General features: G+C 43.9%; 1 protein-coding gene and 1 long non-coding RNA gene across 2 annotated transcripts in view; one reads left to right on the top strand and one right to left on the bottom strand.

The window, feature by feature from the left end:
- The window catches only part of MYO16 (myosin XVI), a 518,261-nt gene that overhangs the window by 188,590 nt on the left and 315,310 nt on the right, over positions 1 to 14,361 (bottom strand). The window contains exons 18-20 of the mRNA XM_055543007.1: positions 11,755 to 11,872; positions 10,922 to 10,993; positions 9,635 to 9,776 (exon numbers count right to left, since the gene is read on the bottom strand). Of these exons, the coding sequence (XP_055398982.1) occupies positions 9,635 to 9,776; positions 10,922 to 10,993; positions 11,755 to 11,872 (332 nt within the window). The remainder of the gene's footprint in view (positions 1 to 9,634; positions 9,777 to 10,921; positions 10,994 to 11,754; positions 11,873 to 14,361) is intronic.
- Positions 4,100 to 9,192, top strand: LOC129624765 (uncharacterized). The gene is made up of 3 exons (XR_008701160.1): positions 4,100 to 4,726; positions 5,052 to 5,421; positions 8,899 to 9,192. It is a non-coding gene; the product is annotated as an uncharacterized LOC129624765 (long non-coding RNA).

The following is a 14,361-nucleotide window of genomic DNA, read 5'->3' as shown; positions in this document are numbered from 1 at the left end:
TATGAAAGCAAAGAATCAACAGTCTAAAAGGGGCATTTCTCTCCATATTAATCTATAAATATATTTCTCCACAAAATCCCAAATGAATTTTTTAATGGACTGAATCAAAATGACTATAAAATTCATATGCAAAAATAGAGATCCAGAGATAACCAAAACAAATAAGAAAAATAAGAACGTATTGTGAGAACTTACTTATTAAAACAATATATTAATGATACAGTTTAAGTCAAATAGATTAAAAATCAGGAGGGGGTAAAAAAGTATTTCTAATAAGTGAGATAGGGATAATTGAATATCCATCTAAAACATAACATTAAATCAGTTTCTCATAAAAACAAAAATAAATTCCTGATGTATGGAAAATCTTAAAGTTTGGGGGGAAAATGTAAGATGACCTTGAAGTAGGAAAAGAATGACTGTGCTAAGTGCCTAAGTCAGGTCCCTGTAAATCCCTGAACAAAGACCACCACACCTATACGAGCACAAAACCACGGGGGCAGTGTAGAACCTGCTTTGCGTGTAAAACCTCACTGGTAGTCAGAGAAATGCAGGTTAATACTCTCCCCACAATTCTGCTACTAAATATATACCCCAGCGAAAACTCTAAACAGATATCTCAGGGTGCGACATTGTGACTGAGAAGGAAAGGAGACCTAAGTGTCCATGTAAATGCACGCAGATTCAGGCACTGTGGTTTCTCTGCAGGGGATTCAAGCAGCAGAAACAAAGAATGCATTAGCTCATTAGTATCAATATAGTTAAACCTCAAAAGCCAAGTAGAGTTAAAAAGGGGAGCACAGCATAAAGTGTACTGTATGAGAGCATTTCCTTACTTCTTGATGACTCATGATGTTACACACTTGTTATGAAACACCAACATCCAGATGAATTTTTAAAACTGTGGGATATTTACACAGAATCGATGACAGAGACTTCCTGTGTTTGAGCAGGAAGGAGAGGGATGGATTTATGCAGGATAAACAAAAGTAACTTCAGCTTTAGCTGCAATTTTCTATTTCTTTTGTGTTAAAATATTCTGGCGCAAAAGTGGCAAATGTTAATCATATGAGATAATTGGTAAGGCTCTTCCTGATTATTAAATCTTTCACCTCCCCCAAATACACTTAATGAAGGAAGGTATTACATGCTAAATGGGGGGAAAAAATCAAACGTCTATTTTCCTTTTCTCACAAATGCACACCAGGTATTTTAGTATTTCTATGAGGCATCTGGGAGTTAACAATTTAAATTCATTTATTAAGAAGTGTTTTACATCATAATTAACAAGGCAGTGTACAAAACATCATTTTACCAACTCTTAATTACTTACAAGTGTTGGTATAAATTTTCAGATTATCTTTCTTTTGGATTTGCAATATCCATCAGAGAACTTAAATCTTTATAATCATTTTAACAAAGTTCTAAGAGGGAAAGATAAAACTAATAAGTAGATACTCGAGTCTGAATCAGATTTATTTACACATTCAGTCTCTGCTTTGGCTGCAGGTTTTGCTTTGTACTTTTGTGTCTGAAATGAGGATAGATAAACATGAGAGAAACAGAGAATGAGATATACTCAGGATTCACAAGTGATGTTAAATGTATCAACAGGATCAGACGTTTCCTGGTGGAAATTGATTTCCAATTTTGTTATCGAAATAACGGTGAAAAGCATTTAATTTCTAGACGTTGTTCTCCTTACTTCATTTTCTCATCACCCAGTTTACCAATTAGATAGTTAATTTATTTTGGTCTCAAAAATCCTGTGTGCGTGTGCACCTGTGGATGATTCATGTCGATGTATGGCAAAAACCAACACAATACTGTAAAGAAATTATCCTCCAATTAAAATTAATTAATTAATTTAAAAATTCTGTGTGTGCGAATGCTAAGTCACTTCAGTCTTGTCCGACTCTTTGCAACCCCATGGTCTGTAGCCCACCAGGCTCCTCCGTCCATGGAATTCTCCAGGCAAGAATACTGGAGTGAGCAATAAAATTCTTCCTCACTGAGATTCCTTGAGTATAATGGGACAGATGTGTGTGGTTAAAGTAAAAAGTATTTAATTTTGATATTCCTCTGCTTCTCAGTGGTCACACAGCCCTGCCAAGCCCTGTCCTGAACTACTGAGAATTAATACAGATCAGCTAGTGGATGGTCTCAAAGAGGAAAAGTATTTAAGCCTGGAGGGAGGTGACAGTTACCTGAATTCCATTACAGATTTGGCAGGCACGGGGCAGGGGCCGGGGAGGGAGCAAGCAGATATCTGACAAAGCGTGTTGCTTCTTTTCAATAAAATTTTTCCGCAACCTCTCACTCAGGAAAGAGGAAACACTGACCACCTTAACACTTCCTGTTGGAGAGAATGATGGCAGATCCTGGGCTAAGACCAAGGTGACCATCTCTGAGGAGGCAGGGCAGGACAGGCGTGCGGATGCTTTGAGGCCCTTTGGAGAGTTTCAAGTCCCAATAATGAGGGATTACAGTCGCCTGGGATGTAACCAGTGGATGTGGCCACTGGAGGAGATTAATCCTCAAATTTTAAACTCAAAGAAGTAACCTGACCAAACTGACTTCCTTGCAAAAGAGGAAACAAATGATACTTTTGTAGGAACCATCTGTAATTCCTGATGGCTACATTCTAGTCCTTTTAAAAAGTCACGTGAAGTGAAGTCGTTCAGTTGTGTCCAACTCTTTGCAACCCCATGGACTGTAGTCTACCAGGCTCCTCTGTCCATGGGATTTTCCAGGCAAGAGTACTGGAGTGGGTTGCCATTTCATAGACATTTATTTAAAAATTCTTTTGTTTAAACAACTTAAAAAAAATAACCGCCGCCCCCCCCCCACACACACACACCTGATTTGAATTTTTAGACATTTACATCCTGGGAAACAGGAGGAGATGGTGCAGGAAGCATGAGAAATCCAGCTGCACAAAAAGCTAAAACAACCTGTAGACAGAATTTGGAAACTGTCCTAAGACTCTAGGTAAAGCATTAACATTTACAGGTGGCGTATGCTAGCAGTATGGGCATGGACTAGAATCTAGAAGATGTTTCTCATGGTTTGTCTGTAATGCAGAGGACAGGGCTCCATCTTCAGGCCCCGAGAGTTTCATAAACTAAGACGCTGACTTCCTGTCCCTGATGGATGAGATCCTTGACAAATCCTCAGTTACAGCTGCAAATCTAATCTACTGAAAATAATCTTAACAAGATTAACATTCTTACCCCCATATTAGTGTAGTAAAAATCACATCTATCAGGGGGTATCTCAGTGAATGTTTTTAACAATCATAGATTATATCTAAAACTACGAAAAGAAAGTCAACAACAAAATCATTACAAACAAATTATTTGACTTAAAAATCCTCAAAAACTAGCAGGAGACTATGAACCAGATTGGCGGTATTATCTCAGAATTTATTAATTTATTTAATCAACACATTAAGAAGTTAATACAGTCCAGTGACATTGTTTGTTGTTTTTGTTTTTTTTTTGAGAGGAGAGTCCCCCAAAATTATATGTAAAATTGTGCATTTATTCCATTCATCAGATTCTCAAACTGGACTTTGACCTTAAATAAAGTCTAAATATACTATAACATTTCATAAGTACATTAAATGCTATCTGGTTGCATCAATGAGAAAAAAATGGAAATCATAAAGAAGATTCATTACATCGTATCATGTATATTATATCATTTCAACATAATATACAGCAAAACAGTCAATTCTGTTTAAAAATCCTTGGAAATTCAACCAGTGTGTATATACGCCACTGACTATTCAAAACTAATACTACACACAAGGAGTTCTCAGCAGAACAAAGCTAAGAAAGATTCCCAAATGAAAACTTGAGCCATAAATCCACTTAGCCCCGTGAATTCACCTTGTCTTCATCTCAGAGCATGAAGGTAAAACTCTGCTTCCACTCCAGTTCAGGGGGGCAATCTTCAGAGCAGCTACATAAGATCCCAAATCCTGACCTGGGTTGTTTCTAAACCAGCCTTTAGAGTTCTTCAAGGCTATCCTCACTCTTTCCCCATTTGAAACACCTGCTGCGTCTAGGAAAGATAAACAAGTCTCACCTGTGAAGAAGCGCCATTTTTCTGAGCATGAAACTTACACTGCTCGCTACAGTCTCTCGAGCGCAGCTCCGCTGCATGCATTCCGACGCATCTCACGTTGTCAGGTGCTGGAGAGGACCGTGCCCACCTCCCGCCAGGACCGCAAATCCACGCCCCTCTGCTCTTCCGCCTCAGTCCAGGGAGTGAGGTGCTGGCTGTGAGACGCCAGGACCCGCTGTTAACATCACCGTCCTTTACAACGACTCACCCGGACTGCTGGGGAACACATGTGCCATGGCAATGCAGTGATGCAAATCTCTCTGGAGACCCAGGGCATTCCATGCTGACTTACAAAATCACTTTCTTATAAATTAAAACATATGAATTTAGAAGTGAAAGTGTGAGTCGCTCAGTCGCATCCAACTCTGCGACCCCGTGGACTGTAGCTCTCCAGGTCCTTTGTCCATGGGATTCTCCAGGCCAGGATACTGAAGTGGGTTGCCATTCCCTTCTCCAGGGGACCTTCCTGACTCAGGGACTGAACCCACATCTCCCGAGTCTCCTGCACTGCAGGCAGGTTCTTTGCCTGCTGAGCCACTGGAAAAGACCGTGTTGCTGGGAAAGAATGAGGACAAGAGGAGAAAGGGACGACAGAGTAAGACATGGTTGCATGGCATCACTGACTCGATGGACATGAGTTTCAGCAAACTCCAGGAGATAGTGAAGGACAGGGAAGCCTGGTGTGCTGCAGCTCATGGGGTCACAGAGTTGAGCATGAGTTAGTGACTGAACAACAACAATGAATTTAGAAATGGGATAAGATACCAAAAATATCCTCCTGATAATTTCAAGAATTAAATCATTGCATTGATGTGTGGATTTTAAAACAAAGAAAATAACTTCAATCTCTATTTAAAATAGTCCAGCTTTTCTCACAGGTATACCTATTCTACACTTCTTCCTGTGTCTTCTCTCTCCAGGATCAATCTAAATCTACAGATCGAAGGACAAGGCCTCTGGACAGTTTCTGGAATGGTGACCCCTGCCTCCCGATGAGAAGCAGGATCACTTTGATGTTTCAAGCCCAGAGCCTTCATCCCAATTTGACCAGCCACCTGTCTCCCAGTGCTCACAGGGTTGGCATCTCAGAGATCCCAAGTTTCCCCCTCGTCCAGTGCTTCCTCCACCACGTGGCCAGTTTCTGTCTACTCACTCGCCTGTCCATGCAAGGATACTATATGACTTTTTCCTCAAGGAGCCCCCACCAAGTGGGAAATGCCATGGTTACTAAGCCTCATGGACTTTATTTTTCCAACAATCAAAGCCCACAAACTGCACTCTGGACCCCAGGTAATACTCTGCAAACGTGTTGCAGACGTGTCAAGAGAGAAGGGAAGGAGGGGAGGGGTGTGGGTACTGATCAGAGGTAATCCAACATCGCTGCTTCCTCTAAACTCAGCCAACAGAGTCACGCCTCAGATCCCAGTGGTGCACAGGAGTAGCGACACTACTCTTTCCACTACTCTTTCTTCTTACTCTTTCCCCATTTGAAACACCTGCTGCCTCTAGGAAAGGTAAACAAGTCTCACCTATGAAGAAGTGCCATTTTTCTGAGTATGAAACTTACACTGCTTGCTACAATCTCACGAGCACAGATTCGCTGCATGCATTTCGATTTGTTACTGTAGTTCAGTCGCTCAGTCGTGTCCGAATCTTTGCAACCCCCCTGGACTGCAGCCCGCCAGGCTCCTCTGTCCCTGGGATTCTCCAGGCAAGAACACTGGAGGGGGCGTGGTTGCTGTGCCCTCCTCCAGGAGATCTCCCTGAGCAGCAACATCCCTATTCTTTAATTATTTCCTTTATTTGCTATTCTCCAAACAAGCAAGATTACAGAATCCACACAAAACAAGGAGTCTGGACTACACCTAGGGTTTCCACCATGCCTTCCATTTGCCTGTTTTTCCCAAGCTCCACATCACCACGGATGAACTAGGAAAGCTTCTTTCCAGCCACAGCCACCGGGATGCTGCTGTGGAACCACCCTGCTGTGTCCGGCACTGTGCTGACAGCTGTATGTCCATCCCTCTCATCCTCGGGTGATCCTTGAAAGGGAGAGGGCGATGGCGCCCCTCCAGTGTTCCTGCCTGGAGAATCCCACGGATGGAGGAGCCCGGTGGGCTGCAGTCCATGGGGTTGCGAAGAGTCGGACACGACTGAGCGCCTTCACTTCCACTTTTCACTTTCACGCATTGGAGAAGGAAATGGCGACCCACTCCAGTGTTCTTCTTGCCTGGAGAATCCCAGGGACGGGGGAGCCTGGCGGGCTGCCGTCTATGCGGTTGCACGAATCGGACACGACTGAAGCGACTTAGCAGCAGCAGATGCTTGAAACCAAGCAGAGTTCTCACCACCAGGCGCTGACCAGAGGGGCCGGCTTGGAGACGCAAGAACTCAGGATGGAAATGGGTCAGAGTGAACTGGAGGGTTTGGTATCTGACGACATTTGGAGAGCTCTCCAAATTTTCTATGATTCACTGAAGTAATTAATCATAAATACTTACATGTTTATGTTTAGCTCAAATAAAATATCAAAAGAATGTAATATAAGCATCTTTAAGACTTCAAGGGCTCAGTGACAAACAAAAAAATCTCCATATGTATGCTTGAAACTCAGTTTATTTACTGTCTTATAATCTGCATGCCAAATTGTGCTCTCCAAAAATGTGGGTTCCAGATCATGCAGACATAAATGAATAAATGAATGAGTGAATGGAGCATGTCTTCATCGCTCCTCTACTGAGTTATCTCCAAAACGTCACCTACTTATAACCTTCCATCTATCAATACTTACTGTTAAGGTACTTCTATGGTAAAAAGTGGGGGCTGTTCCACAGGTTATATTCCTCAGGTGTCCCCGTATATATAAACCACTTTATTCAGAACTCATGGTGAAAATGAGTAAAAATAAACTAGAGGTTTCTATAGCTGAAGAAATTTTCCAAAGTTTCCACGCCTTCTCTGCGTCCCCAAGACTCTCTAACTTACAGGTGTCTCTACAGTAGGCATGTTAATACCAAAACTCGGCTGACGATGTCGGTGCAGGAGAAAAAAAAACAACAAAACTTAAAATCTAACACTGGTAATTCAACCCTGGATAGGAAATGCAGAGATTGGGAAATAGGTCCAGTTATGAGAGATGCAAAAATGTGTTATCATTTGAACATTTTCAAGTTATTATTGTTCATTATACCTTAGGAAGAATCTGTATCTCATTTCATAATCACAAGGATAATAAACCTATTTGGAACCGAGGTAGAAAAAGTAGAATTTTTTTAAACGTATAACCTTATTAATATTGTTCCTACTCTACTATGATCCAGAAAATGAACTCAGCATTCTAGAAACAAACATGTCATCTACCTAAATTTCACTTATTTTCCCTTTACAACTTGTTAGAGTACATCTTATTTATATTTATTCTCGCAAATTTTACAAAAATTATATACTTTGATAAATATGTCCTGTTAATATAAAGCTTGCCTGCCCATGTTAACCACAGGGAGATACAGATATATATAGATTTTCTGACATAATTACAACATTTTTAGCAAGTTGAGGACTCATAAACAATAAAAGTCTATCCCGAGTTTATCCAAGTTTTGAGACTTCTCTGTGGCTTAGGGAATGGCTCTGTAAATCTATAAGCTTTCCATGAACTTCAACTAATTAAAAATACTGCAAATACAACCTTTCTATGCATTATATTTGTATTGAAACCCAGGTTTGGGTGAGTCATGGGAGAAACAGAGAAGAAAAAAAAGGGGAGTTATGACTCAAATGAGAACACTGTCTTTTAGAAGTCAAACTTCTGATACATTAATTTATCTCTAATTTTCCAATAATCCCTGTCCTTATCCATTCACTTAGTAAATAAACATGGAGCTAAGACTTACATCATAAATCTGCACACTGACACAGTAGCCGTACTCCCACGGAAAGGGAAATAAAGTGTTTTCCAAGGTTTATGTTTTCCTATGTGTGCAGTCAAAAATCCAGACTTGGTGTCAGTTTTTCCAGCTGTATAATCTAAGTCTCTATAAGATTTAAATGGCAAATGGAAATTTCCTAAAAGTTCTTACCTGCTGCTAAGTCATTTCAGTCGTGTCTGATTCTGTGCGACCCCATAGACGGCAGCCCACCAGGCTCCCCCGTCTCTGGGATTCTCCAGGCAAGAACACTGGAGTGGGTTGCCATTTCCTTCTCCAGTGCATGAAAGTGAAAAGTGAAAGTGAAGTCACTCAGTCGTGTCCGACTCTTAGCGACCCCATGGACTGCAGCCCACGAGGCTCCTCCGTCCGTGGGATTTTCCAGGCAAGAGTACTGGAGTGGGGTGCCACTGCCTTCTCCAAAAGTTCTTACCTGCAGCAGGACTTAAATATATTAAGGGTTTCAATGTCAGCTTCAGCAGAACAGCCAACAATTGCATACAAGACACATTTGGTTGTCTTTGCCTATTAGTATTATCCTGTGACTCGTCTTCATATTTAAAGGGAAATCACAAAGTAACTGGTAGCAAGAAATAATGACAAAATCCAGAGTCCTCACCACATCCAAGATTATGGATTATCTGCTTAAATGCAGGTAACACTACAGTGACCCTCAAGTCACAGACCACATATGGAACATGCTGATCAATGCTCTGGGTTTTTTTTTATGTGTATATTTTAGTGAGAATTTTAGTATGCCTTTGTCCTTGGAATCTTCTGAGATGTCTGCATGTGTTTAAGAACTTTCCTGATAATACGCGGCCATGCTAATGTTTTCCAGGGACCCTCTAAAAGGAGTGGCTCTCAGGAGTTTGGTGAAGTCTGTATGGACAACAAAGAAACCCTCAGGACGCGGCGTTCAAAGACCAGCAGACGTGTAAAGACTCCTGGATGTGATTTCGCTTCCAGTGGTCTGCCCTGCCCAAGGTCATTATTGGTGATGACCAATTGGTGATGAGAATACTGACAAAGCCTTCCACTGACAAGGTGCTGAGGGGATTTGTCGTTTTTAGATGATCAAACAGCCCCGAAAAGCTGCTGCTTAAAGATGACTGAGGCCAGGAGTCAACGTGGTTACCATAGCAATGCTTCATCAAATAACCCCCAAAAAAGGGAGGAAACAGGAGGGATGACCGAGCTGAAACACGGCATCCCATCGGGTCTAGAGAGACACGGGCGTCTCAACAACGGCAGGACTGCAGATATGCTCGAACTGTCCTCTCCCCAGATGTACACATTTCTTCATACTTCTGGGTGCTCAAAAGGCCACGTATGGCTTCAGCCCAGAGAGAAGGCATTTGCATCTCTATGCACAAGACATGACTGATTAATTCACCCAGGGGGGTGGGTGGCGGCTCAAATCCCTTAAAAAAATAGTCTCTGAAATCCTGAAAGTAGAATCACCTCACTAAAATGAAATGTTTTAGTGACACTGGACTAGGAAGCATCTTTAAGAGCGCGCCTGGCTGAATCGCCCTGGCGGGAAGGATGCGTGAGCAGGCGTCCATCACACCTACCTGCTGGGCTCCTCGTCACCGCGGAGGCAACAGTTCACCGCGTTCACCAGAAAGCTGAACAGACGACTGTACAGGGACTTGGCCAGAAGATCCCGGTAAAACTCAGCCATCGCCACGGTGTGCCGCCGTGTAATCACCTCTCCTGGGAGAGAGAGGAGGGGAGAGTAAGTGAGCTCGAGGCTGCTCCTCGTTCAGAAGCCAACAGAGCTGGGCTGTTTATCCCTCCACATCCGCGCACATCAGAAGATGCTACCAACATGCTGTGACTCTGACAAACGCAGCCCCTGCCAGTTATTACAAAAACACATAGTGGCGATTTTGAGAAAAAAAAAAAAAATCCAACGGAGGAGGAGCCCTCAAAACCACAATCCAGAGGCAGGCTGGTGAGGCAATGAGCTACAGGGAGTGAGGGAAGGACGTTTGGGGAAGCCCCTCTGTGCATACTGAGTGCAGACCCACACCACAGAGACGGCCTCGGGAGCGTCCACTCATCAAGTCACGCCCGACTCTCTACGTGTGACCCCACGGACTGTAGCCCGCCAGGCTCCTCGTCCATGGGATTTCCCAGGCAAGAATGCTGGAGTGGGCTGCCATTTCCTTCTCTAGGGGACCTTCCCAACCCAGGGATCGAATCTGCATCTCTTGTCTCTCCCGCATTGGCACGCAGGTTCTTTACCAATGAGCTACTTGGGAAGCCCATGAGTTGGATGGCGTCAGAGTCTAATTCCCAGCATGCCATTTACTAGTGATTTGATGCTCAAGTTTATCTAGCCTCTTTGAATCTTAGTTCTCTCATTCACTAAAGTGGAAAGAGGAGGGGATGGTTGGATGGCATCACCGACTGGACGGACATGAGTTTGAGCAAGCTCCGGGAGTTGGTGATGGACAGGGAGGCCTGGCGTGCTGCGGTCCATGGGGTTGCAAAGAGTCCGACACGACTGAGCAACTGAACTGAAAATGGAAAGAATTAAATCCATGCCTTAGCAATGTGTGCCAACTAAAAAATCCAGTGCTCATAGCACCCGCTACAGCTCCCTTCAGTTCACAAGTGCCCAGGAGGCAGCAGCTCTGGTTCTGTCTGCTGAAGCGGAGGGAAGAGGGTGCTCGCCAAGGAGGAGGGCGGGCCGCCACAGCCAAAGCCGATGTTTTAATGGAACAAATCCTCTTGGATTGATGACTCTATGTCTAAAATGACCCATTACCTATAAAAACACGGCTCATCAGAATGGTCTCTCAAAAGCGTAGAGATGTTCACAAAGGTGGAAGGCAAAGTACAGAAAACCTTACCCTTAAAATACTGGATGTCAGTGGTTAAAGCAGATGCCAGCTCATCCGGAGATACCTGTAGCATTCCAGCCACTGAAATTAAAGCCGTGATGAAAGCATCAAGTTACACACACGTTGACAGCGAGAACATGGCGTTTTATAGTTGAGAAGTGTGTACAGACCCATTAGAATATGTGTGTCTCAAAGAAAAGGAGCTACCACTCTAACTGGCAAATTCAACTAGAGAAACAGCTTGATTAAAACGTCGAAGAGCTCCTGGGGCTCCGGCATTAAGCTGCTGCAGGAGTTTCCCCCTCCTCACCCTTACTAACGGCCCGGGATGCTTTTTTCCCCAATTCCTGGCTAAATCACTTAGATATGGGGTGAAGTAGTCACCACAAGCATTTTATCTGTTAAGGTTATTTTGAAAAAAAGCTGGGAGTGACTAACAAGGCCACTTCAAAGGAGAGAGGTTTTTGGCAAGATCTTAAAGGGAAGTACTTATGTTCTGTTTAAATGTTTAGTTAATAACATGCCCTCCAAATATACAGGGTAGAGGGGTGGGGTGGAGAAGACTCAGAACGATACAAATAAGCCCAATTACGCGCCAGAGCAACAACGCTGTTACTCAGGCGGGCAGCGTGGGGACATCAACGTGCATCTTATTAATTCACATGACCAGAAAGACAAAAGAAGAAAGCGGATCTCGGTTTGTTTTCCCCACCACCCTCCATGAATCCCACTCCGGCAGAAAGTGGGGTGATCCCCCTGACTTTTCTGTACTGTGTCTCCATCTACTGGCCAGCCTGGAGAACTGCACGTCAAGGCATCGATGGTCCATGAGTTCCACTGACCTTGTTCCAGGAGCTGGAGGTCAGACACCAGCGCGGAGTCGGCCTCGGAGAGAGCGGTGAAGCCAACGTCGCCGAGGTGCAACACGGCTGCTAGAATCACGCACAGGTTCTCCACCTCCTACGCGGGTGACCAACAGAGAAGATAAAGGGTGCTGCTTAGGAAGAAAAGATGCAGAGACCGATCCTTTGGAAAACCTCCAAGTAGGTTAAAAAAAAAATGATGCGCGGCTGTGATTTTTTTCCGACTCAGAATGTCCCATAAGGGAACCACCGATCAATGGTGAAAATGGTACGTCCCATTTAGGGCAAGCAATGTTAACCTTAAAAATTCCCAATAAATTCCCGGATTCCTAATTGGCACTTTGGGCAGGAAAAGCTCCTGCCGGAGAGAGTTTTTTGCTAAGAACAATTCTCATTTGCTTTATAGGCATAGACTTGACACAGTGTGGGCCCTGTGCCATCCATGAATTTCGTCCTGAACTTCCAGCTTTCAGGACAAGGTAGTTTTATTATTAACAGCTTTAAAATAAGCGCATTGAAAAGGATAATGTGTCATTTTCAGGTATAATCCTCTATGACTTCAGCGTTACTTAGACATGCTTTTGGTAGCCTCCAAATCACAAATTAGGGCCTCAGATTTTATTGATCTGTGCCTGTCTGACCTTTTCCAAGCTCCTTAAGCTACTCAACATCTCCCTACGACAGCTCCCTCTCCCGTTTTTAAATAAATCCAGTAACTCCTCATTACATTTCCCAGTGCTCCAAAAGAGACACACTTCTGGACACAGAGATGAAGACTTTGTTCCGTCATCAAGGTTCTTGCGGTTCCGTACCGTGATGGAGACAGAACGGTGAAAAGCAGCCCGAAGGTGAGTGACAGTGTGGGGATACTAACAAGCTGCTCTGCGAGCAGGGGGTGTCGGCTGCTGTCCTGTGTCCACCTGCGGTGAGCAAGCCCCCTGTCGTCTTGCTGGTGATGGAGGATCACCTTCATGGTCAGGTCTCCCAGAACCACACTCACGAGTTCTGACTCAAGGGTCTTGCCAGCCCAGAAGTACCTTCCTCCCAGTCCAACTTGATCTTTTCCTGCTGATGGACTAAAACTGTCACCATCTCAGTCACACCTGAGGATCAAGACGATCAGTTTTCGATCTTGGTTTAATCGCATGAATTTCTTTAACCAAAAAGCTTGTTAAATGCCCTGTTTGGCCCCTTATGTGGAAGACATATTCTGTGTGCCCTGCCTTTGAGGATCAGTCATGGGTTTCTACAGCCCCGTTTCCAACGAGCTGATATTTGGTGGAATGATTCCTTACCCACCTCTCTATCTCAGTTTCCTGTAAGTGAGTAGAGATTGCAGACATAAATGGAGGAAGGGAAAAGAAGTAACAACAGCAAAAAAAAAAAAAAGTAGCAAATGCAAAGACCGAAGAGTGCAAGTGGCAGGAGTTCGGGAAAGAGAGAAACACGGAGATGGAACAGACAGAGCAACAGACAACAAAATGCCATATGATCACTCGTTCCTAGAATTCCAGTCCCTGAATGCAGTGAGGCTGGCGTGGAGCCAAGTGCCCAGAGCCATCCACTGAGGCGGAGTCCCCACCTCCTACCCCTCCCTTGCTGTCTCCCTGCAACCCCTTCCACCCCTTGCTGCCCTATGAGCCGAGGGGAAAGGCAGGGACCCAAATCGATCGATGTATATTGAGTTTAAGAAAAAAAAATTAAATCTGTCACTAAATCTTGGCTCATGAACTACAGGCATACCAGTTACCCATGCAATCTTATGTTGATTGCTAATGAGGAACTAGCTGTCATTTAAAGTGACCCCATACTGAATATCGGGGACACAGAGATGATGCATAGGAAAAGGAGATTTGTGGGAACTTCCGAGGTCTTGGTGGCTCAGTGGTAAAGAATCTGCCTGCCAATGCAGGAAACGCGGGTTCGCTCTCTGGGTCGGGAAGATCCCCTGGAGGAGGAAATGGCCACCCACTCCAGGATTCTTGCCTGGAGAATCCCATGGACAGGGGAGCCTGGGGGGCTACAGTCCATGGGGTCGCACACAGTCGAACCCAACTGAAATGGCTGAGCACACTTCACATCTCTTGTTCTCTAGACCTGTGTTATTCAATTCAGTGAACACTAACCACGCAAGACTGTGTCAGTTTAACTTGATCAGATTTTTTTTTAAAAAGTTAAAAATCCATGTCCTCAGTCTACCTCAGCCTCCTCTACCGTGCCCGGCAACCCCAAGTGGCCAGTGACTGCCATACTGTAAGTGAAATCTGGAACATTTCTGAGATCATGGAAATTTCCATTGTGTATCAGTGGGCTTATGCACTTTAAATAGTACGTTTCAGCTTTGGAGGTATTTGATAATTCTTTAAGAATTAAAAAAAAAAAAAAAAGCATAGCGTTCAAGAAGATAGTTTAATCAAGTGATTAGTCTCTCAAGTGGTACTTGGCAGCAGATGGTCCTTTCCGTCTGCCATTTTTCTCGAGTCAGCCAGTGCCCAGTTCTTATCTGTTTTGCTCACGTGGTCCCTGTGGGAAAAGGTCTCAGCCACCTTCTTGAAGACGGCAGCCCATCTTCCCGGTACCCTGTGG

The sequence above is a fragment of the Bubalus kerabau genome, chromosome 12, assembly GCF_029407905.1.
Source record: "Bubalus kerabau isolate K-KA32 ecotype Philippines breed swamp buffalo chromosome 12, PCC_UOA_SB_1v2, whole genome shotgun sequence".
Classification (NCBI taxonomy): Eukaryota; Metazoa; Chordata; class Mammalia; order Artiodactyla; family Bovidae; genus Bubalus; species Bubalus kerabau.
This window is presented reverse-complemented; position numbering and strand designations above follow the sequence as displayed.